Source organism: Vanessa tameamea, chromosome 7 (genome assembly GCF_037043105.1).
Source record: "Vanessa tameamea isolate UH-Manoa-2023 chromosome 7, ilVanTame1 primary haplotype, whole genome shotgun sequence".
Lineage (NCBI taxonomy): Eukaryota > Metazoa > Arthropoda > Insecta > Lepidoptera > Nymphalidae > Vanessa > Vanessa tameamea.
In genome coordinates, this window is record NC_087315.1 from 38,092 (window position 1) to 64,326 (window position 26,235).

General features: G+C 35.9%; 4 protein-coding genes across 4 annotated transcripts; 2 read left to right on the top strand and 2 right to left on the bottom strand.

The window, feature by feature from the left end:
* The first annotated feature begins 1,045 nt into the window (after nt 1–1,045).
* LOC113392205 (proteoglycan Cow) lies at nt 1,046–9,037 on the top strand. The gene is made up of 12 exons (XM_064215437.1): nt 1,046–1,315; nt 1,974–2,028; nt 2,575–2,677; nt 4,775–4,888; nt 5,065–5,278; nt 5,350–5,422; nt 5,836–5,934; nt 6,030–6,128; nt 6,224–6,403; nt 6,490–6,630; nt 7,618–7,825; nt 8,135–9,037. Exons 1-11 carry the CDS (start codon nt 1,061–1,063, stop codon nt 7,758–7,760), a joined length of 1,476 nt encoding a protein of 491 aa, XP_064071507.1. The 5' UTR covers nt 1,046–1,060; the 3' UTR covers nt 7,761–7,825; nt 8,135–9,037.
* Nucleotides 9,038–11,108: 2,071 nt separating this feature from the next.
* LOC113392166 (uncharacterized) lies at nt 11,109–11,458 on the bottom strand. The gene has a single exon (XM_026628448.2). The coding sequence runs from the start codon at nt 11,341–11,343 to the stop codon at nt 11,167–11,169; it is 177 nt and encodes a 58-aa protein (XP_026484233.1). The 5' UTR covers nt 11,344–11,458; the 3' UTR covers nt 11,109–11,166.
* Nucleotides 11,459–12,557: 1,099 nt separating this feature from the next.
* Nucleotides 12,558–19,692, top strand: LOC113392165 (importin subunit alpha-7). Its single transcript, XM_026628446.2, has 11 exons — nt 12,558–12,818; nt 14,958–15,131; nt 15,248–15,460; nt 15,700–15,920; nt 15,993–16,102; nt 16,181–16,334; nt 16,468–16,672; nt 16,868–16,995; nt 17,301–17,467; nt 17,786–17,982; nt 18,517–19,692. Exons 2-10 carry the CDS (start codon nt 14,958–14,960, stop codon nt 17,971–17,973), a joined length of 1,560 nt encoding a protein of 519 aa, XP_026484231.1. The 5' UTR covers nt 12,558–12,818; the 3' UTR covers nt 17,974–17,982; nt 18,517–19,692.
* Nucleotides 19,693–20,095: 403 nt separating this feature from the next.
* On the bottom strand, nt 20,096–25,324 carry LOC113392164 (juvenile hormone esterase-like). The gene is made up of 4 exons (XM_064215435.1): nt 25,162–25,324; nt 24,439–24,612; nt 20,767–22,061; nt 20,096–20,681 (listed from the first exon to the last, which is right to left on the bottom strand). Exons 2-4 carry the CDS (start codon nt 24,586–24,588, stop codon nt 20,468–20,470), a joined length of 1,659 nt encoding a protein of 552 aa, XP_064071505.1. The 5' UTR covers nt 24,589–24,612; nt 25,162–25,324; the 3' UTR covers nt 20,096–20,467.
* Nucleotides 25,325–26,235: the final 911 nt, after the last annotated feature.

A 26,235-nucleotide genomic window follows, 5' to 3' on the forward strand; every position in this document is an offset into this window, starting at 1 on the left:
CATGAGTAAACATTTATTACTGTCCCCCTTAGGGATATGCATCAAGTATTATAATATAATATATATGTATATAGCTATGGGTATTACAATGCTTATTAGTAATGGCGGCCGAAAAAAATGTCAGTTCAATTTAAAAAAAAAACAACGAACATAGTGTAAAATTTTCAGTTTACCAAAAGCACAATACTCATAATAAATATTAGACAATACTTGAATTAATACGGGAATCGCATAACATAACACATACTTCATGTACAAATTAATTTAATTACATTTGTTAAATAATCACATTCAGTTCGACAGCTGCGGTGCTGAGGCAATTGGGTTAAAACGATACACAATGAGTCGTTTGTGCAGGGCCTACCTACCTAGATTTGCGAAATCGGATGCATCGACAGTAAGTACGAGTAGACGGCGTATCGGTTTATAGCAGGTCGCGGTGCGTGGGTGCATGTCGATGGTCGAGAGTCGCGCCTCGTGTTGGAGCATCGATCGCTAGAGCGGCGCCGCTGCGGCGCGACCGTGAGTCTCGCGAGTCGCGGCACAGCGCTATCTCTACTCGACGGTCGACGCACAGCACTCGGTGGTTCGGTGACTACACGGTACACATCGACACCGCTCGACCGCTCCTCTCATCCCATTCCTATCCTCCTCTCCCGTCGCCCGACCGCCCGACCGCCCGTCCCGCACTCCACCCGAGGGCGGCGAAGGCTCGACCGCCGCGGAGAGGGGACGCGGAGACATGGGATACCGGTCGAGCCTCATAGAATGAAACAGAATGTTATCTCTTGCAGATATGCCTACTTTAGTAGAACTATTAAAATGCATATAATATCAGAAAACTTACTTTATCGTAATAAGAGACATCTTTACAACTTTTAGTTTTGACTTTTTTATTTGTTAGGTACATGAAAATTTAAATTCATATTTTTAAGCTAGAGATAAAGATAACCCAAGTGTGAAGTCATATTTGCAAATCATTTAAGCTTAAGAGCAACTGTAAAATCAAGTGTGTACTTGAATCGTGAAGTTAAAACGATTCCTCTGAGAGTATTGGAACATGTGGGCAACAACGTTGCGCGCTGCGAGTAGTGGCGGCTGGCGGCTGGCGGCCCGCGAGAGAGCGGGCGGCGGGCGGCGGGCGGGGCGGGCGCGCGCGGCAGTGTCCCGGCGAGCGGCGCGCGGAGCGGGCTGCACTCTGAACTGTTGCGAGATGCGCGCGAGCTTGTGGGCCTCGGCGGCGGCCGCGCTGCTGGCGCTGACGGCAGCCTCACCGAGAAGACTCGACCAGGACTTTGAGTTCGACGATACTCCGGTACATTTTTATTCCAGCGTCTCCGATTTCTGTTATGATACGGCCACTATACATCGACCTACTTCCTGTAGGACTTCGTTTTGAATCTAATGCTGTCGTACGGGTGCGGTTGGAGATGGTGGTTTAGTGTTTTCTTTAATGACTATATCTGCAACTCAAATTACTATTATTTTTTGCCGCCTCGAATACCTACGTTATGGTCAAAAAGTATAAATAAATCGTAATCGTTGAAGGATTATAAATACTGCACTGAATACTATTTCGAAATAGCGAAATTGTCTATGTGATGTCGCACAATACTTATATAAAGTCTACCTACTGGTATAACAATCTCACCTTGACCTCTAGTGTCAATCGAATTAGCGCGTTATTGTGCTCGAACCGAAGAAAATAGAGTAAAGTATTTTAGTTTCGCACGAAGGGTTAAGTCTTACAAATAAAGAGATCTTATTTATCACGAACAGGATTTCTACTCGAGTGCTTTAAATGAGATCGGATCACGATCTTATAGGCACCAAGTATTTTCTGCTGACAAGATGTGGATTGTAGGTCAATATTTGCCATGTACGATATGGATCTAGATACATGTATTGTACCTAATACCTACCTACGTGTCGATAAAATTGTTTACTCCAATTAATGAACTTGTGTATTGCAGGAGGCTCCGCTGACGCATGCGCGCCGACCTCGCAGATATGTTTATGATCCTGAAAGTAAGTATTAACTTTGAGTTAAAATGCACATTGTACAAGAAATAAGTATATTGTTACAGTGTAATATTGTTCCTGTATTATTTTGGCTGTATCGATGCGGTCGATACGATGGATACGGGTACAATATTTTAAATTATTTTTTCAATTTTTTTTTTAAAAGTATTTCTTTGATCGTGAACGATAGTAGTCAAAATTGCCAGAATGAAGGTGTCTTTGCTCTGAGAATGGCGAATAAGTCAGGGACTCTCGCAGCAGCAAACATGGTTTTAGCATTGCAGAAACGAGACTGCTTCATTAGAATGCGAAAAGTGTTATCATTTATTGTATTCTTATATGTTGTACCTGGGTACTTTATTTTTTTTTCTATATTTATGATTTCGTTTTTTTTTCGCTTAGAAAGAAAAAATAAGAACTGCTACGAGCAGTGAGAACTGCAGCCTGCATGTACTATTTTACTTTGAACTCAGTTTTATTACACAATACTTTAGCCCTTTCATATTACAATAGCTCCTACTCACGACCAATAGTAAAGTTTTATTATTTCAGACCCAATGTGCCGCACACTCGTTTGTAAAAAGCGGGAAGTCTGTCTTTTGCGGGACGCTTTCACCGCTCTGTGCTCAAACAAGAAAGACGTACTACGCAGAGGGTGAGTTGTAAATCTTTTATCGGCTGCTGTCGTTCGGAGTGTGAGCTCGGACGAAATATACACATACTCTCATTTGTACCTCCCAAGAAAAAAATCAAAAAAAATATTTGAATTAATAACAGTACGAATTAAATTGAAAAATATATCAATGTCGTTCAATCGACTATTATTATTAGTATTATATTATTGAATCTAGAATTCAAGATAAATAATATAATGTTACCGCACTGTCCGGACCCGAGGATAGGCGTTTGCTTTGTAAGTAGTAGTTTTAAAGTTTCATCATCGTTGGACCCATCCGAATGATCCCGTTCCAGAGACTTGAATTTACCAACGCTCTATAATTTCTACACGAATGGCTGCTTATTAAAATCGACATCACACCCGTTGGGTCTTATAATAGGACATAGATAGATAAATTCTATAAGTAATAAATTATACAGGATTATAGCTTCGCTAACGACAAGTTGCATTTGTAATTGGCATTATAAAATAAAATATAAATACGCATAGTCACAATTAATGTAATAATTCTGACAAAACCGAATACTTCACTTTTTACCGTTTGAATCTTTATCGAGTCTGCACATTGAAATGAACAGACGAGCTGTACCTACACAGAGATGTCAGAATTATATAAATTCACAAGTATTCAATATATCAGAATGTATGTTCTATGACACTTCTGTATCAGGTGTCTTATCAGGTGAATATTTCATAATAAAATGGCCGTGTTATATACTTTAAATAATTATAAGATTTAATTATAAAATTAATAGAAAACAGGTACAGTATGGCGATGTAAACTATGCTATCTCTGATATAGTACACTGGTTTAGCGTAAATAATCTTAGGCCGTATAATAAAAAAACAAAAATAGTAAAATTTAGTACAGTAGTAGTGCAAAATGTAAAAGCTGGTATACTTATCAACGGGGAATCGATGGATCCAGTTGAATCAACATAATGTCTTGGCCTTACTGTTGATGCCAAGTTGCAATGGGTCCCCCATATTAATGGATTGGCGAGTAAACGGAGTTCTGCGACATTTGCGGTCAAAAAAATAAGATTATTTACCGATGTTGATACGGCTCGTTTAATACTTATATTTCAGTTACTTTCACAGTATAATGTCTTATGGTATTATGCTTTGGGGTAACGCAGCCGCTATCCATACTATTTTTGTGCTGCAGAAAAGGGCTATTCGCCCAATCTATATCCTAGGAGCCAAAGAATCATTAAGGTATAAATTTAAAGATATCAAGATATTAACTGTTGCTTCTCAATATATATTCTGTAATTTTTTGTATGTACGGAAAAATATTAATGATTTTATGAGAAAATGTGATTCTCATGGCATTGGTACAAGGAACAAACACTAATTTCTTATTCCTGGTACTCGACTGCATAGAATCAGTAACTCTTTTGTGGGGCAATGTATACTGTTCTACAACAGGATTCCAGAAAGTGTTCAAAATGCTTCTGTTGCCAAATTTAAAAAACAATGTTAAGGAACGCTTGTGTTAGTGCGAAAGGTTACTTGTATAGTATTATTAGTTATTAGTGAGTTTATGATTGATAGCACGTCTTGGGAATGAAACGATCGCCTCCTGGCTGTTTCTATTCATATTCAATATATGTATTTAATTAGATTGACAAAAAAAATGACCCGCAGAGTTTCTTTCGCCGGTTCTTCTCAGGTCAGGGTGTTTAATTTGACAATCAATAAGTAAGTGTAATGCTTCTATATTGAATAAAGGAATTTGAGTTTGAGTTTATATGTACTATTCTATTATCGACATAATATAAATCAAACCAAGCCGAAATGTATTGTATTCAAGTAACCTTACAATAAATCCTTTTTAAAACATCATAATTTCAACGCTATCACCGTTTCGAAAAACTGCTTCCAGCAAGAAGGAATGGCAAGAAACACGCACTCCAACCGCTCCTTTTAAACGAACCAGATTTACAATAAGGCTTTTGTCATTTAAATAAATGTGTCGAGTTAAATTAAACTGATTCTATGTTAATATAAGCAAACAATAATGAAATAAGGTTAAGTTAGTAATAAGTTTTTGTACGTTTCCTATTACAGTGATATAATAGTAGCGGGCACGGTCAGCACCTGGGACCGGGGCGATGACGAAGACGTGTTTTACGAAACACGGTCTTCGGATCACAGTTCATCCGTACACTCTTCTTCCGACAGGTGAGATTACGGCTCTCGATAACAAAAGCAGACAAAAGCTTCAAGTTTCAATCTTCGCTCAAGAAATTATTGGTCAGGTATCATGATTACTTATAATTCGACATATCGATATATTCGACATTCATGCGACAATCATGCGACATTTGTTGAGAAACGATCGTTGTTGTCCGGCACAGATGCGTGGGCTGCGGCGGGGCTGCCCGCGCCGCCTTCCTGTGCGGCTCCGACAACCGCACGTACTCGTCGCTGTGCCGCCTGGACCTGCACAACTGCGTGCACCGCGCGGCGCCGCCCGTGCGCCTCGCGTGCCGCGGGTTCTGCCCGTGCGCGCGCGCGCCGCGTCCCGCCCACGCGCCCCGCCCGCACCGCGTGCGCGCCGCCTACGACGAGGTCGCCCGGCTCCTTGCGTCGACACAGACTGATCCGTCCGACTGACTAACGTCTCGCTTGTGGTCTTACAGGATCGACGGCGTCGCCGCCTCGAATCACAAAATGAAGTCTTGCCAGAACGCTCCTTCCGGCGACAGTCACAAGGTTTACCTCGAAATTTAATTTTAAGACAGAATCCAAAATTACGTTAATTAAGTACTTAGTCTTTTTCTATATCAATCAAAACGTATTTTTATGTGTAACGACTTAATAAGGACTTTTTCAATAATTTTCAATAATTAATAGGTATGTGTTATGATTTACACACGTGTGATTGATTAATTTTTACCATTTTGTTAATCCATATTGTTTAATGTCCGTGTATGTGAGACTACCTGTACAGAGTAGAACACTTGCCAAGATATGATTTTGAAATGTAATTTTGTTTTTGAAATGTGATATTGTATCTAGGGTCTGTTGAGTGTCCTACTGAAAATAAAAATACAATTTAATTGTACATGTTCAATAATCATTTCATTAATTGCAATAATTTCAATGTGACTTAAAAACAATTTCAGACGCTGAAGGTTGCGCGTTGGATAAAATGGCCAATAGGCTGTTGGACTGGTTCTCGGTGCTGATGGATGAAGCCGGGGGCATTCCACCATCGCAGGAAGGTAATTTAGTTGTTAAAATTTAGTTTTACAATAATGTTAAGTCTCTACTTAATTTTCACGAAATCTTCAACGTTACAATATTTCGACTGACGCAGGTTTTCCACACGACTGCAAGGCCGAAGTACGCTGGATGTTCTCACATCTAGACACGGCCGGCGACGGTATCCTGTCGCCCGCCGATCTCTACGCACTGCGTAAGTAACGCTCGACAGAATCGAAGACCACGATTTACTCTTTCTGCAGTTCCTTGCGTCCAGTCAAAACGTAAACTAAATGAATCTCCGTTCAGGACACGACGAGCGCGAGCGCTGCCTGCGGCCCTTCCTGGCGTCGTGCGGCGGCGCGGGCGGCGGCGGGGGCGGCGGCGCGGGCGCGGGCGGGCTGTCGCGCGCGGCGTGGTGCGCGTGCCTGCGCCGCGCCGCGCGCCCGTGCGCCGCGCTGGCTCGCGCACACCCCGCGCCGCCGCCAGGTTCTGACAGCTGTCTCTTGCGTTTGATCGAAAGTTCCGACGGCACGGGGAGCCGTTTAAATGTAATCGAAACCACGTCTGCGTAGGCGCCTACGTGCCGTCCTGCGACGCCCGCGGCTTCTACCGCCCGCGGCAGTGCCACGCGGCGCTGGGCGTGTGCTGGTGCGTGGACGCGCACGGCGTGGAGCGCGTCGGCTCGCGCACGAAGGGGGCGCCGCTATGTCCCGGTGCGTACCGTGGACGATGATACGAGGGCAGGCCGTTTTGATTAGAGATGAAACGGATATCCGGTAACTATCCGGTATCCGGCCTATCCGGCCGCCATAATACTATCCGGCCGAATACCGGATAGACATCCGGCTGAATAAAAAAAACTGGATAAAAGAAACATATTTTTGAGTAATTCTTTAGTTAGTCTTAGTATCACTTATCTTAAATATAACTAGTTTTAGTTGTAAATTTTTAATCACACAATAGTAAGTTAATGTAATACGAAGAAAATGAATGAATTAGTACTCATACCGCACTGAGGGCAAATTATGGTGAATAAATAAAAATTTCTCTGCATTGAGAGGCAGCAGACGGTTGCGTTTCTCTTCATAAATTAGGCCAGCTTCAGAAAAAAGTCTTTCACTATACATCCTGCTGCAAGGTGCAGAACGGTAGATTTTGGCAAACTTTGTTAAATTTGGGTATTGTTTGGCATTAGCTGCCCACAAAGAACAAGGATCGCAATTGCGATCGGCTAAGTTTCGCCGGATATCCGGCGGCCGGATACCCAGCTATCCGGCCACATAGACGGCCGAATATCCGGTATCCGGCCAAACTGCTATCCGTTTCAACTCTAGTTTTGATCGCCGATTGTCTAATTTAGAGACTGTTCTCGCTCGAGATTGCGTACGAGTAGCTTGTAGTGTGCAAAATTTTGTATCTACTACCGTCATATGGTATGGTAATACATGAGAGACTTTTTTCTTCTGCAGGCTAATTACCCGTGTGCCCGAGCGTTTGGATGAAAATATTTATCAGACAGTCTAATGAATAAATTAAAAAAATATTATAGTTATAAATATAAATCACTATTCAGGTACACCGTCACCGTATTCATTAATTTTTTTTATTACTTTTTTCCTACTTGTCCTCTTAATAAATATGCTCTTTGTAATTTGTGATTTTTTTTATTTTATGAGAAGTGTTTTTGATTACTTCGACAGGCGAAAACGAGACGAACGACGCATCCAGCGACGAGACAAGCGAGAACGAGGGTGGCGGTGAGGCGGGTGCGGGGGAGGGCGGGCCGGACGACGACGAGGACGCGCCGGGCAGCGGCGACCGCGAGAACGAGCTGCGGTTCTAGTGCCCGACGCACACGGCCGTTGCGTCGCCAGCCATTGAGCGACTCGAAATTATCGTTAACATCAGGTATTGGATACCTAACTTTACTTTCACATAGTAGCGAAACAATGTTTTTTTTTCAGATGTTTCCATTCAAATAAATAAATTAGAATTAATATTTTAATCTTAGCTTATATTTATATTATCTATAAATTTCGACAATTTGTATCACGTCAATTCAATGTCAACATTTTTATTCCTTTTTACTCCTGTAGTGTGGAATAGGTCTTTGTTGCATGTTATCACGCAATATTATACCCTCGGGTCATATTTTATTACTATCCGTATATTGATTGTTGTCCGCTTTTAAAATTAAAACGGTTATTTATTTTACAGCTTTCTTCACAGTGAGATGCCACATCAGCTTGATGGGACAATGAAGAACCCCTTACTGAAATTTTGCAATAATTTTAAAATGTAATTTATTTAGATAAATAGATGCTAGACATCGGTTTAAATATGGCAATATAAAGAAGTACTTAATATACTTTTTAACTTCTATACGACAAAATTGTATAAAAAATAAAATATTACCAAACAGGCCTATTAAAATATTTATTTATCAGTACAAACACAAAACGTTAAAAAAGCACGTGACTATTTTCATAAGTATCTTAAGATAATACTAAGTTCATTTGATAATAATATAACATTTTATTAAATAAGTACTCACTACCAACTATTAGCTAATGATCAGATATATATTGTGGTTTAACAATATTGTAAACCGCAATAATTACTACACTTCGGGGTGTCATGAAATTCGGTTAGATTATATGCAGTGAATTGTAAATCCTTAAAAGAGGCCTAAATAAAGAAAAAAGAAATTCGCTCCTTGATATATGTATCTATCTAATGATTGGTCCTGACATCTGTAGCCTTTATAAATTAAGTATAGTACTTACATAAATACGGTGAATGGTCAAACATTAAAAATATTTCAATTAACTATATAACAAGCTTATGAATGTTCAATATAACTAGTTTGTAATCTAGAGCTAGGAAAATACATCTAGACCATAGTATTTCATACAAACATCATATTGCACCCTTATGTATTATATTTTTACTAACTGAAATAAAAAATGTTAAAAATAATAATAGCGTTATACAGTTGCAATAACTGAATCAACATAAAACATAGTAATATTCTCTCCTGTTACTTAAAATTATTTGATAGTATTTTGCACCTTTTAACATTTCACTAGTTTCATCAAAATAAACTATGTAATTTTATTTTATTGGCATTTTAATTTGTCCTTATATTGTATCTTTAATAAAGAATATCTAGTGTTACAGACAATAACCGAAAAATTATTTTTTTTAAATAGACTATTAACTATCCGACTTTATAATAATAAATAACATCCAATAATAACATTAACTACTTTAAATAAATATTGAATAACTATTAATAACAAAAATCAAATAAAACAGCATATTTTTTATGACTCAGAAATTGTATGCCCTAACTAAAATTCCCGCCAAAAATTAAATGCTTATTGCTTATGTGACGGACGGACTAAATTCATCGCGGTATCGTAACAAGCGCCCCACGTCGTTTATTCAAATCGAGATAAAAGCACGTTTTTGCTACTTGATTATAACATAAAATATATCTAATGTTATTCTATTAAATCGTTTATAAGGACATATTAAAATATCTGTAACGATCGTGAGCTTAAAAGTTAGCGAATAATTAATACAGATGCAATGAGCGACTTTCTTTATTTATTTTTTGAATTTTTCTCATTTAATTTCATATTTTACTTCAACTTAATTTTCCTCTAAAATTCCGATAACAGTTTCGTCGACGTTCAAAACGCGTTCTCGCATTTTTTCGCAAATCCATAGTGAATATCATAGATTAATCAAGCTGTCAATTTGCTGTCAAATGTTGTTTATTTGGCTTTTTTCCTCTTGTGGTTGGAATAGTTAGTTGGTAGGCTATGTTTTATAAAGTAATAATTATATACTCTTTGGTATGTTTCATGCAAACAGCATATATTGTTTACCGAATATGACAATATATACTTAACAATAAAAAATTGAATTCTGTGTTCTGGCAACGATTACAGATGCAGAAATTCAGTCCAGACAATTATATCATCCAGATAATTATATCTTAAAATTAACTTAATACTTACAGTGTAATATTTTTTAAGCTCTGACACCATTTTTTAGCCCTTTTTTATTTTTAGAAAGATTTGACATATAGTTAAGTTGAAATTAATCAACTCTCTTTTTGTGTATCATATTTATATCTTTTTGTGTATCATAGTTCATATTACAGAAACAAAAGCACGACAATCAATCAACTTCATCTTTGGCACAAGACACAATAATAAAAAACCATTCATAAAAGATTTAAAGAACTAGAGGTAGAATTTAAGAATTGATACAAATGTTCTCATGTAAAATGTTTTTGAATTTTAACCACAAAATGTGAGATATTTAGTAGGTGGTAGGGCTTTGTGCAAGCCCAAGTGGGTATGTACCACCCACACATCCAATATTCTAATGTGAAACAGCAATACTTACATAATATTGTTGTGTTCCACTTTAAAGGGTGGGTGAGCCAGGGTAACTTCAGGTACAAGAGACAACATCTTATCTTCCAAAGATAGTAGTGAATGGTGATGTTCTAAGAAATGTTTAAAACTTTTAAAGGTCAATGTCTATGGTTGGTTATGACCAATTCCCAATAAATATCAAAAGAGAAAATAAAATGTCGTATTAATATATTTGCCTTGTATTAATAATGCACACTCCAACTTAGATTTATATTTTTAATTAAAGAAAAGGTAAGTTAAATAAGATTTATAAAATAATTATGTCAATTTTTTTTGTGCAGAGCAAGCAATTTTATTCAGACATGAAGACATAATCAGAGTTAGAATTATAGATATATTTTAATTTATTGGTCTTTGACTGGCAAAAATAATAATCTGATCCTTTAGTGAGTTAATTGGTGAAGTTTTCGAAAGACAGACCAAGTATAATCAAAATCATAAACTCCATCTTTTTAAGTCTACTAATAAAACTCAATTACCTTTAACTTCGTAACAATATATACGAAAATATATATTGAATCACTGATTTTTAATACGAAAACTAAACGAAATTCGAATGATTAAGGAGGAAGTATTAATTAATAATTTGTCACTTGTTTTATAAATTTACTTATGAAAAGTAATTGTAAGACTACACTGATAACGGTAACTAGGAAAATATCTGTCTAAATCCGATGTTAGTTACTTCATACGGTATGCAGTACGGAGGCCACACCAGGTATAATAAAATAACCATATGAACTATAACTTATAATTACTATTTAAATTAACAAAAGCTTAATCAAGACATTTTCATTATTCCTCTTTTTCAAGTCCTTCAAATTTGCCTTTATAAAAAGGGATGTAAGTCACGAACACCTTCCAATCAGTGAAATACAGCAAACCGAGGAAAGCTCCACCTCCATATCCTGCTGCTGTGGACACGTAACTTGCTGCGATTTCCGCATGTTTTCTTCCCAATCTACCAAGCATTTTGTAACTTTCGGGATTATATGGTTAAATAAAGGAATTTATTTCTATTCCGTTCTTAAGAAGATTACGTAAAATCTTAACTTCGTTCGATCTGTGACAGATGTCTGTACGATGTCAATTGTCATACTATGATTTCTAACAGTTGACGTTGACAATAATTTGGCCATTGGAAATGAGAATTGAGAAGAGACACTTTAACACGTTTCACTTTAATATAATTTGATCTTAATCAAAATATATATTTCAAATTAAAATATACTTACTTAATATATACAGTTTTTAATTTGTTAGCTTTTTATATTATATTTTTTTTGGAAAGAGCAAAAATGTTACAAACAGCAAATACCTATTAAAATCCTTATTTCTGCCAGAGTAGAATAGAGCTACATATATCTTAAAATACATAGTGTTGAACAATCAAATGGATCAGATATATTTTTTTATGTTTATGTTAAAGTTCACTGCAGTGCTTTATATTATTAAATCACAAAAAAGGTATATTGCTTTGTAGCTTTTACGGTCGGCGAACTGCCCGACTGTAACATTCCTTCCAATTTAATGCTATAGTGCTGGTGGATTTCTTAGCTTTATTATCATCTTTATAATCTTGTGTGTAGTAAATGACTCATTAGTAAAAAATATTTCATTTTATGTTTTTCATTAAAAAGTAAATTAAAAAAAATATATTTTGCAAGTTTTTGTTATAATATCAAATGGAATAAGTTCCAAATATTCATTTTAAGAGAAGAGTGACCTATTGTCAATTATGTATAAATTTCCAATGAGCTTACTCAAAATATTGTTTTCAAATATGTACGTTATAGAATTTCTAAATAAGGCTATTGTTATAAGGGTAACTTTTGTTTCTAAGTTGATATAACTATTTGGCTGTTACAATAAATTAAGATTATCCTTTTCAATTTATTATTATTTAGCTATCTAGGTCATAATGATTTTATTTATTATATTCAGTAGGTACTTTGCTAAAATAACATTCATAATACGCTATTTTGCCCTTATTTTCAATATATTATTACAAATCGAATAGTTAAAATTGGGATTACCCATACCGCACTCTTTGGTCACAATTCACACAAGCAAGTCATTACTGGTGAAGAGGTACATTAAAATGATAATTATTATTATTACTATTAATAGATGACGTATGAAAAAGTTATCGTGTGTATAGGTCCTTAATGCGGCTAATAGTTGAGCTGCCAAATAAAAATTAAAATCACTTCATGTGTAAATTACATATGCTCAAGCTTTTTGGTTATTGTGTGCACTAAGTTTAAAAATACATTAAATCAGAATCCATTGCAATAACTGCATTTTAATAAAAAGTAATTTACGTTCTATGACGTGATCTTCAAATTCTTCAATATAGTGAATTGAATTAGAATAGAAATTTTGAGTAATAGGTTGATGGTGGATTGATTTTCTATTATTTTTTTGGGATTATATTGATTAAGATTGTGAGTATACGTGTTATTTAATTAATAATATAAATCATAAAAGCAATGAATATGTCAATACTAAAATGGTTTGTAATTTTAACAATGTGTTTATTGACTCCAATGTATTCCATATTATGTTTTATTCGTAATGATATAATTATAACATTCAAATTGGATTTTAAGTTTAGTGATTAGAATGTATTTTGAGTTTTAAAATGGTCAGTATAGCCTGGTATCTGTTCGCCGTTATTAAAAACAAAATAATCGTTAAAAGTGACATTAGTTGAGTGTATATTTTCCTCCTTTGTACAAAATGTATCAACAATACATGTTCGATTAAGGTGTTTTTAATCATAAATAAGTATATTTTCCTGCAAAACATTAATATTAGTATGCCTACTATACTGTACTTAAAACTTTAAGCAATGAGTGTGACAAAATAATTATGAACAAAACACTGTATGTATTGTAACCTTTATTCAGTGACACTTCTTGTAACTTAATAATTGATATTTCATTTAAATACATTGAAAAAATGTAATGCCAATAATCTTTTCATATAAATTATAATTTATAATTATATTCTTATAAAATTAAATACAAATAACATGATGTACATAGTTGTACTGCATGTGGATGTAGTGTTTATGATACTAGTAATAGGAAAGAGGTAAGTTTAGTTTGATTGAATTTTTTTGTTTTCTCAAATAAACTGATAATCCATTTTTTTAAAATTTCATAATATATTCTGAGAATGGACGTATGCTATATAGTATATTAATAAATTGCATTTTCTAAATATACACATTAATATCACTATATAATAAATTAATCAATGTAATTGAGAGAGAAAATTGTCAGGTCAGGTTCAATTGAAGTGCACCAAACCAAACCATCTAAAACTATCTCAGAATCACAAAAACTTTCTATGAGAGATTTGTTAAAGCTAATATGATACTGTTGTAAAATTTTTTGTATATATAGTTTTGGTATATATATACAGTGGAATCTGTTTATAATGACATCGAAGGGAATTGACAAACACGTCATAATAACTGGACGTCATACAAAGTGTTTTGTGAATATATATATATATATATATATATATACATATGTTTTTTAATAAAGAAACATAGTATATTAAATCCAAACAAAAATTTTACGTAATGAGTACATACGATACATACATGTATGTATGTATCTATATTTTTTTGTAATAACAGTCTCTAATACTATTGTGTACAGAAGACATAGCCATGGTCACATTATCATTTTCAATATTGCTATGAACAAATCTGCAGCCTTTTTAATGCCTCATCTGCGGTAGGTAAAGGTTCTTCTTCGACTTCTTTCCTTCTTCCCCTTATGTGATGCGTGACCTTCAAGTGTCAATTACTTACTCAGATTAAAAACAAAAACGAGCCAGCCAAGTCGCCGAGAATCAACAAACATTATCGAAGGTGTAGAAAGAATCATGTTGTTCATTATATTCGGACATAATTTATTAAAAATCGGTCATAATAAGCAAACTGTCACTATAAGGGAAGTCAGTATACCCAATTTTTTATAAAGAATTTTGTATGTAAATAATATGATTCATCAATCAGCCAACATATTCGAAAATATAAATTGATGTTATTAAATTATTTATTTATGTTATATAATTGTGTCACCACTTGCCACACATTAAAACAATACAAATATTCCACAGCTTTAGTTATAGTGTTACAATAATTTTAATCAGCAATCAAAAAAAGCAAATTAAAAAATGAACTAATAAAACAGTATGACTTATTATTTATTGTAATAAAATGTTTTAATTCTGAATAGGAATATGGAATATTCAAATGTTATATTAAACATAAATAGGTATAATAAGGAAATAAAAATATGTAAAAGTATTCATGCTATTGTAAGGATTACTTATGAATCACTCTGTTTGTAGCAGCAGTGATTGTGAATAGAATCAAAATGCTCTGCAAGGTCACTAAGCGTGCTACACTTGTAACTCTCCAAATGCTGTTTTTGTAGATCTGCATGTGTTCTCTTATTTGCTTTTATCATCATGTATATTGCATGTACTTTTTGGTTACATCTTCAGCAATATATTTCTCAATAGCATATTTTTTATTAATTATTTTAATTTTTATGATGTAGATGTCGGGAGGTCACAAACATCGCTACAAGAATGTGGGACTCAGTGCTGATGAACTACGTCGTCGGCGTGAAGAGGAGGGTGTGCAACTGCGGAAACAAAAAAGAGAGCAGCAACTTTTTAAAAGAAGAAACGTAAACTTGCCCGGGCCTAATGCACCTGATATCACACTGCAGGTAATAAACGACCATATGACATATATGGGTAGAGCCCATACTTAAAATTTGGTAAAATTTCAATGCAGTTAAAGTGTAAATTCATCTTTTGTAAAATAAGTTTTATATGCGTTCAGGAGGACATCGGCATTTCCCCTTCCGAAGACATCACACCGGCTATGGTCGCCGCTCTCTATGGTGATAATCCCCAAGAACAAGTTTTGGCAACGCAGAAGTTTAGAAAACTTCTAAGTCGGGAACCGAATCCTCCCATCGACGAAGTCATACGAACAGGAATAGTTCCTAAATTCGTCGAATTTCTAACGAACAGTGCCAACCCCACACTACAGGTAAGATTACACAAATTCCACAGATTCGACGGATTACAATCCGGCGCAAAGGTTTGCCACAGTCGTGACGTGCGCGCTATGAGCTCAACGGTGCCATAGTGAAACCTAACTACCTAACCTTACATCCAAACGAAATAACAGTAACTCGTTTCTGCATGCACGAATTTATTAGAAAAATAAAAATAATCAGTGGAGGAAAAATCTTAAAACCACTCATAGCAATGAACTAACGTGTTCAGTTCGAGGCGGCGTGGGCGCTGACCAACATCGCGTCGGGCACGTCGGAGCAGACGCGCGTGGTGGTGGAGTGCGGCGCCGTGCCCGTGCTGGTGGCGCTGGCGGGCGCGGGCGCGGACGACGTGCGCGAGCAGGCCGTGTGGGCGCTGGGCAACGTGGCGGGCGACTCCACGCGCTGCCGCGACGCCGTGCTGGCGGCCGGCCTGCTGGCGCCGCTCGTGGAGTGAGTGCCCCCCCCGCGCCGCCGCCGCGCCCGCCGCCTGCCGCTCTCACCCGCCGCTCGCTTTGTTCGCAGCATCCTCAATAAGTACTCGCGCCTGTCCATGACGAGGAACGCCGTGTGGACGCTCTCCAACCTGTGTCGAGGCAAAAACCCCCCCACGAACTTCGAAGCCGTCGCTCCGGGTGAGTCGGAGCGAACTGACGCAGAGCCGTAGCCGACGCGAGATGTCCGAACTGAGCGCTCGACCGTCCCGTCCGCAGGCATCCCGGTGCTGGCGCGGCTGCTGCACCACACGGACGCCGACGTGCTGAGCGACGCCTGCTGGGCGCTGTCCTACATGTCGGACGGGCCCAACGAGAAGATCCAGGCCGTCATCGACGCCGGCGTGTGTCGGCGACTCGTCGAGTTGCTCGTGTCAGTGTCGACGCCCCAGTTTCATTTCGATTCGATCGGTCCCATGCGGCGTGGCGGCTCCGAGATTTATCGGAATCGACTGCCCGGAGACTTTCTAAACTCACAGGCTCGCCGGAACGCCGTTTGTCCGCAGACACAACAAGTACACGGTGGTGTCGGCGGCGCTGCGCGCGGTGGGCAACATCGTGACCGGCAACGACGTGCAGACGCAGGCCGTGCTGCTGTGCAAGCCGCTGCCCAGCCTGCACGCGCTGCTGCGCTCCGACACCGAGGCGCTGCGCAAGGAGGCCTGCTGGACGCTCTCCAACATCACGGCCGGCAACGCCGCGCAGATACAGGTCGGCGCCGACGCTCCCCCGACGCTCCCCCCCCGCTCAGATACATCACTCGCTCCGTTTCGTCCTGGTGGTAGTTTCTACTCGACCGACATTGATGGTCTCGTTCGTTCTATTAATAGGCGACGGAGCATTTCATGAATATGTACTCGAAACGATAGTGTATTTTAAAATATTTACATAAAATAATATTTACAGGCCGTCATAGACGCCAACATTTTCCCGACGTTGATAGACATTCTCAGGAACGCGGAATTTAAAACTAGGAAAGAAGCCGCTTGGGCGATAACCAATGCGACCAGTGGAGGAACACATGCGCAAATAAGGTAACCAGAGTACATTTATGTCCTGCTCATAGTCATATTGCACAATTAACAATTTTACACTTTCAAAGAACATTCATTTATTTTATTAACCGATTTAAAAAAGAACGAGTAATTTTTTGTTTGTTACCTCAGAACTCCCTCACTTATGAACAGATTTGAAAAATTTAATTTTTGAGGATTTACTTCCATGTCGTCCCATATTAGTTTGAAGAGTAAATTCGGTGTCGGTTATTTTTGGTCAAAATTATATTATTCGACTTGGAGCAATTGCGGTTCTTTTTCTATATATTCCAAATTACTTCCAGTTATCTTGTAGAACAAGGTTGTATACCGCCGCTCTGTGATCTGTTGACGTTGACCGACATGAAGACCGTTCAAGTGGCTCTGAACGGTATCGACAACATATTGAAGGCGGGTCAGCAAGCCGACCAACGCTACAATCCGTACGCCGTCCTCATCGAGGAATGCTTTGGTAAGAAAACAGTTCGGATTTACCGCAATCGAAATCAATTCATTCATAAAACGACTACATTATCACGAAGACTCACTAAGTAACTCAATGGATTGTTTATGAACATAACGTCTACAATCACATACTCTTTCGTTTAGGATTTCGGTCACTATAATATCTGCATATTGGGTATATTACTATTTAACTATTTTTATTTTATCATTACATTCTGAGCAAACTATTTGAACTACTAATTTTTTTCTACTGTTTATATTTGTAAACAAAACCTACATAATAACATTAAATTTAGCTAATCTTAAAAAATGAACATCTTTCCAGGCGTAGATAAAATCGAATTTCTGCAATCGCACGAGAACCTGGACATCTACCAGAAGGCGTTCGAGATCATCGAGAACTACTTCAACTCGGAGAGCGAGGACGGGCGGCTGGCGCCCGACGTGTCGGCCGGCGAGCAGTTCACCTTCGGCGCCGACCCGGCCGTGCCGCGCGGCGGCTACCAGTTCTGAGCCGGCCGGGTAATGCGCTTACCTTGCAGTAATATGACAGATACGGAGTCGGTGGTCGTGAGTGAATATTAACACAATCATACATATGTTAATACAATACGATTGCATAGGTTAGGTTGAAATGAAACATTTACATGATTTTTTTTTTTAATGGTATGGTGTGTATTTGTTTTTAAGGCGCTATCTAGTGGTTTTGTTGATCGAAGTAAGAAAATTGAAATAGTAACATCTTATCTAGTATACTATTACTATTTGTGAGCCCGTCTGGATAGATACCACCCCCTCATCAGATATCCTACTGGCAAACAGCAATACTTAGTATTGTTGTGTTCCAGTTGGAAGTGTCAGCTAGTGTAACCGCAGGCACAAAAGACGACATCTTAGCTTGCAAGGTTGGCTGGAAGGAACGGTTAATGTTTCTTAAAGTCTATGTCTACGTCTATACCAACGGGCGGAATTGAAGTGAAAACATATACATAATTGTTGATTACCTTTACAGATTCTTTTACAGGATTTATAGCGTTATTACGCAATTTGTTACAGATGCCTGTCCAACAGACAGTGGTGTATCACTGTACGAACTGGTGAATAAACTACCTACTCCAGAGTAAATATATTTTGCACTTATTAAGCAGTAGTTTAGATCATTATGTTAATTTATATCGCGAACTATTAAAAAAAATTAACCTCGCCTTCTTTCGTTTCGCTATTGTAGATAACATAACTATACCCTGTTCACTTTCCATATGAAAATTACTAACGAAGCGTCGCTAGGCTAATTTTAATAATTAAACGATTGTAATTTAAGAACTATTTTAGGGTATAATTTGATTGACAAAACAGAACCATAAAAAAGCATTCATTAGTGATTCTGTCACGAAGAAGAAAAAATCAACATGAACTTTTAGTGTAAAAATGTGTTTATTAAATAAATTAATATATGTAAATGACCACGTTTGTTGAAATAGCGAGAGCTATTACCGTTTGTCTACTATTACGATTCGTTATTATTATAATTTCATTTGTGTCGACTTAACGACATGGGGACATGAGGGCACTCCCGGCCGGAGGTGTCATCAAATAGTCCCAGCTTTTAGTCTAGGATATTGTTTCTATCATATTATAAATATTATTGTATTTATATAATGTCGACCCAATTATTTAAATAACTATAATTAATACAATCTATCTTGATTGCTATATGTATGCATTAAATGATAATGAGTTGGTTGGTATAAAGATTTAAAGTCAAATGTATGCTTGGTGCAAATTAATCATAAATGGATAACAAATGTTTACAATGTTTTGATAATATGGTAAACTTAGCTACGGCCGTAAGGTTTTTCTTCAATATATAGATGACGCATATCTCAAATAAATGGAGTTGTGGTCATAGAACATTATAAAATTGAATGGTTTCTAAAGGTATCAAAGCCTCTACCTCAAGATAAAATTTCTTTGTGAAAGAGATGCATCAAGCTGTTCATAGAAAAATTAAATGCTAATCAGTTTTGAATAACCTTTCGAAGTGACCATGTTTATTTACCTTGACTTTATTTTGTGTATTCATTGCACTAAGAAAGTGACCATGGTATAGCTCTTTCTTTATTGTAAATTATGTTTTTATTGGCAACTATTTGTTAAAAGCAACTTTCCATGTTGTTATGTGATAAAAACATTTTAATTCGTTATATTGAATTAAATATTGGTACCAACACATTAAGGACTTTTATTTTTTAATGCACTTACCTAATAAATTACACGTAAAGCAATAATTAGATGGCGTTACCCAATAGCTTTACGAGTTGACAAATGAGAAGAGTGGACGGTCGGCATTACCATCCGTGTGAATCTTTTTTTTTAAACTACTGAAAAATAAAATAAATTGGTGTCTAGTATTTGTATCTCATATCTTGCATGCACGACTATTATAATATTATTAATTTCTCAAAACATTTCACTAAATATATCTAATCAGTTAGTATCTTATTAAAGTATGACTTGTTTTCTTATGTAGTTTTTAATGAAATGTTTGTAAAACAATAAAACTGTTTAAGAATAATGAAATTACTTCTAAAAAGTTTTAGTGTTTAAAGTTTCTCGAGTATAAAAGAAATATATGTTCGTGTTCAGTTTGTTTAATCCCAACAATAAATTATATTAACATTTTATATATTTTGTATGTAAAACAATTTGTAAAATTGTAACAATAAAATGTATGAATGTCAACATTGTAAACTGATTTATCCTGACGATATCTTAACTGTGATCACCAAAATATTTGAGTCTTGTATGTTTACTACCTACGTATCATAGCTTTAAACACTTTATGTCATACGTCGTTATAACAGTCTCAATAAAAATAGTCTTCTTTAAAATACTATAAAAAAATAGACATCTAACATATTTTCGTTTCGTTATTTCATTATTAGCGTCAACGAGTACTGTAGAAATATTTGAACAGTCTGTCTGAAGTAAGTAGAACATATTTTCATTACCACGACACCCCTATGTCATTAAAATATACTAATGTTCTTAGAAATATGTGTTCCCTGTGTAATTCTTCCCAAAATTGCATTCGTTCATGAAATGGATTTCGACCTTTTGTTAACTCTAAACCTATACTTAGGTAATTTAAAGTATGTTCATTTGCTACAGGGTCCCACGTTATTTGTAACAAGGGGTCATTGTCATCAGGAGTAGGATTTCTGAAAAAAGATAAAGGTAAAGCAAGAAATGAGGGATGAACAGAAAAAAAGTGTTAATAATATACAAACTACACTTTGAACTTACCCATGTGTGGCAAAATTGGTCCACATTTTAATGACCCTGTTTCTGGTTTTTACTGAGTCACGGCTTCCTTTGCAAATGGGCATACCAGGTCTCCTTATACGGAATAAATAAGGTAGTTCCCCTGAGTGACCAATAGAGTTTAGGAAGCTAAGTTCCTTAGGGACACACCACTCGCCGGCGTAGTTGACGATATAGTAGTAGATCGGACACTCGGGTGCAATTTGACTGTGCATTTGAACTGTTTTATTGACATAAAATAAGAAATTAAAGTCGCTGAGTAGTTGTAGATATTGCGCTCTCGTGTGCTCGTTTAAGCTTTCTGTTCCTTCAAAGTAAAAGTTTAGTAGTTTGTGGCCAATCTTTTTCGTCAAATCTGCATCAAGAGCGAGATATTTCGGCACGAGCAAAGAGATGTCTTGATTAAATTTTTCATAGTCTTCATAAAAGTCATGGTGGAAATGTTGCAGCACTGCGGCTTCAGTGTTATTGCTCCCGAAAATTATTGGAACTTTATTAAAATTACCAGACTTCAGTATGATAGAAGGAGTTCTGCTTAAAAATACTGGTTGTCCTTCAAACTCCTTTTCAATACATGGTTTGAACAACGAATCAAAAGTGACGTCTCCGTCCATCGGCATTGATAATTTTAAATTGCCTTCCATGATATAAATAGCTGGTATAGTTTTTAATTCTTCAACTATTTCGATTTTATCTGTTTTTGTTATACCTAACTCTTTTGCTAAGCCTGTGACAGCAAGGGTCGGGTTTTTTTGTAAGGACCACCTGTTTAGAGCAGTAGAACTTTGTATGATGGCTTTATGAAACAGACCTGTCGTCATTGGCGACAGTATCATGAAATGAACGGTAGAACCTCCTGTACTGCTTCCAAAAAGTGTAACATTATTGGGATCGCCACCAAAAATGCTAATATTATTCTGGACCCATTTCAGAGCCATTACAATGTCTTTGAGACCAATATTACCCGGAGCATTGAATTCATTGATTGAAAGAAATCCCATTGGTCCCAGTCTGAAGCCACATCGTACAAAAACAATTTCTTGGTTATTGATAAGTGTTGGATCGAACACTTCATCACAATAATACACATAGTTAAAACTGCCAATCCAGAACATTACTGGCATTAATTTTTTGGGTTTTATATTCGGACTGGATACTTCTATATAAAGACAATCTTCTGATCCAACAATTACTTCGTCGAGGTTAATGCTCAGCGGTACAGGTGCGTCTTGTGTACAATCGAGTACATTTGTCCATGGCTTTCCTAGAGTTGGCGGCTAAAAAGACCATATACATAATGTTAACCCATAGTCAATAAAAGATGAATAGCAAATGGAAGGCTTCAAAATGGTATAATTGAAACTTAAAAGTGACCGGTAAGGGGAATATTTAATTGTACCCCATAGGTGACAAACATTTTATTTGCTTCATAATACACTACGTTGTCTATTGTATTATAAGTTAGTTTTGTAGATTGTTAATTGCTGGCAAAAATTAATATTTTGGAAATCGTAATTATGTACCTAATACTTGACTTTTACTATAAAAAAACCGCCGGCTAACAATATTCAGTTAGGGCCACATTAGCTGCAGGTAGTGAAAACGCACGTTCGGCCGCTGTATTCTGTTTAAACAGACGTCCATCTTGATGAGAATAGCCCTTAATTATAAATTTATGAGTTTGTCAATAGTCATCTAAAGTATTTTTAGGTAAATTAAATTTTATTTAAATACCGATAGCTTAGAAAGCCTTGTGTTCGGCAAACATTTAACTAGTCAATTTTATAGTAAATATTTATATTAAACAGATCGACATAAGTAATCAAAGAAGTTTTCAAAATTTAAAAATTAGACGTTATATCAAATCCTTCATTGGCAAAAATGCAGTGGAAACTTTATTATCTGAATTAAATGTTATAATTAGAAGGGATTGAAAACGATCCTATCATACCGAACAGCGAGTGTGAGGTAAACAATAGGTACGCTAAAAGTGTTATTGTTGTAAGTTTGTTTGTCTTTTTTCTTGGTTTCGAGAAGGAAGACCTAACTGGCGCAAGAAATTATCAAAATGTGGTTGAAGTTTGAAGGCCTTCCTATTTAATATTTTGCTTTATTTAATGAATTAAAGACAGAAGCCGAAAGAGTTGCTCATCTTTTCTACCTATTCTACCATCATCTCACGACGGAATTGTAACTGCAAACGAGACATTAAAGGAAGATGGTTCAACCTTGAATGTTTAACCTTGCATTTGTGAAATCAAGACTTTTCGGCGACTTAAAGGCCATTAAAGGCGACTAATCGGCTTTGGCTTCGGCAAATAACCTTCGACGTCAAAAGCTGGAATAACTATCCAACTTTTCATTTGTGACTACCCCCGGGCGTAGGCAGTTTTGTTTTGTAAAATACACGATTATAAGCACTATTATTAAATTAAACTCGCTGCTAGTAGAAAAGGGTTAATACGTCAGTCGTCTGGGAGCATCTGATCTACTGTTTTGAAGTACCTCACAATCTACTGTTCGTGTCGAAGATGCTCCGCGCTGGGTGCACCCATTATCAACAATCATGTCAAAATAATGGATAGACGAGGTGATGTATTAATGCGAGGCATTTGTATAGAAATAGTTTAGTTATTATTAATTTTGTGGCTTCATTTTTGTTCATCATTGATTTTAGTCACTGTATTTACAATGTGTATAATAGTGATAAAAAGTTATAAATTATGGCATGGACGCTGGGGTCATGTTAGTAAAAATAACATTTTATAATTAAAAATCGAATAAAATGTTTGAATATTATTGATACCATATCACTGTCTGATGATTTGTGTGAAACCTATAAAAATAGGTGTCCATAAAATATTTACATACTAGTATGTTAGATTTAGTTACAATATGTGCTGATATAAATACAATGAACAGATACTTCATTAGCAAATTTAGAATGACTGTTGTAAACGATATTCGAGGTTTTCTCTGTTTAAAAGTATCTAGGTGTAATATTTAAGTATCATAAGTTAAATATATATTAAAATTCAATGTGTATGAATTTTGGTCTGCTAATACAGTTTTACAGAACAAACTTAAACATGAAGCTTTAAACTCTGAACAAAATATAGAGCTCAGAGTTACAGGCTGTTTAATGTACATGATGTTATGTACCGAGTCACATTTAAGTACAAGTGTGAATGTCTTAAGAACAAATAAAGAATTGTGGCAAAGTCTTAAAATTGAATTCTTTGTTTAGGTGCATCAAGAAACATGTGGCTGTATCTTCTATGCAGCCGTTTTAAGGAATTATTGTGACATTAGCTAGTATAAATATTTGTATTCAAAATCCTATTTATATCTTCAAATATATAAATTTTGAGGGGCCATGATGAATTGTAACTTAATTTTATAGATTTTTTAATGACTTTATCTGAAAAAACTTATCTTTTGTGACTTCTTGTCATTTAAGTGAGTTCTTATGTCATTTAACTTTTATTACAAAAGACTATCAATTGAGACTTCGTACTAGTCATAGAAAGTATTTTTCCATTAGTTATATTTTCTTAAAAAGCTCCATTACTCTTTTTAAGTACCCTAACCTCCTAGATATATAGAAATATTCAATAAGTACCATTCTTTTAAAATAATATTTTCAATACTCACCATGAATCTCAGATTATGTAAAGGTGGTTTAGCATAAGGAATTCTCTTAAATTTATAATATGTCCCTTCTTCTCTCCTGTCAATATAACCACATATGGGTCCATCTTTTGTCTCCACTATACACTTACAATCGTCTGGTATATTTTCCATTGTTACTTTGATATCTTCCTTCACCTGAAAGTTAAATACCATTCGTTTTATGCATTCAAACTAGTCCTTTTTTTGGATATGAAGTTGGACTTATGAATTTAATTGTTGGTTATGCTTAGATTGACTGTCAGTACATAGTATGAACATTCCATGAAATAAATGAAATGGTTTAATTATATTTACAATACTTTGCTTATCATTCTGATATCATTTTATTCACAAAGATATACTGTTAGTATTAGTAGAAAGTTCAGAGGTTAGATGTTATTTCATAATATGAGCTCATTATGCCAATCATCATTAATTTTCTTAAATTTATTTAGATGTTTACATATGGAAATATATTTTTTTTGTGTTTTAAAGCACACTTTTTCAGTGACTGTTATTAATAATAAAGACATTGTTAGCTTCAGTTGTCAATCATAATACAATTGTGTGCAATGTACACAACATCACAGTTCACACACCACTTCAGTTGATACACTGATTGTTAATACTAATATGTCCTCTGCAATAATATTTAGAATGAACTCAGGAAATTAAATGTTGATAGAACGGCTTTCACAACATTACCTCTTCACATGTCCAACACTTGTGTACTTAAAGTAAATGAACATCAAACTGAAACAAATAATGTTTTATTTCAAGGCAATTATCTTGTTTTTTTGAGCCGTGAAGGTATCAAGGTAATTATCAGTTGTATATGTAGTGAGTACTGAGTGAGTAGTGAGTAGTGACGGGACGGACGAATGACGAATGACGATTAGACATTGGATTGTAGTTGCAATACCAATGTCAATTTGAAGTTTGAATCTTGACAGTTGACATATTTTTGAATATTTTAGTATTTAGATAGGCGCAAAATATCTTATGTTCATACGATGAAAAATAAGTAAGAGGGTCATTAGTTACATATTATGAAGTTTTTAATAACGATGTAATTCGAAATTATAGAACAACTGGATATATCTAAAACAATATGGCGAATGTAATATTATTTTATGATATAACTTTACTATTATTCTAAAACTTCGATTTGTGATCCTGATGTAAAATTATATACAAAGTCAAATCAAAGATCTAGGACCTTAATAGCTGGGTAACAGGTTATTGTTAACTTTACGGTCCTAGTAGCTATCACAATATCTACTAAGTAACATAATACTAAGAGATCCTTCGACTTATTTGTGCAGAATTTTTTTTTAAATACTTTTTATCAATTTTTATACGTAATCGATAGACCCCTTTGTCGCTTCATAAATTAGTGCGGGACGAGACGTTACGCTGAACGGACCTCTAACACTGTTCTCTGAAAAAAAATAGGGCACAGAGGATTTGAGGTATCCGCGCGGCATGTTATCAGTAATGCCCTACTTGCACTTAGTCGCGTTTTACTTGTATTTGTTACCAAAATTATGATTTAGAAGATATTTACAAAAGAGGAAGAGAAATGGACCAAAAATATACCCAAATATACTAGAGACCAGACCCTGAGACACCACATTCCATTAATATCAATCCTGTAAAAGTGTAGCTTCTCTCGTAGCCTATGTCAGTTGTCGATCAATTGGAGGTACTTATGTGTTAAATTGTAATATTTGATTCTATTTTTATAAGAATATATAACATTAAAATAGGTCTAGTATA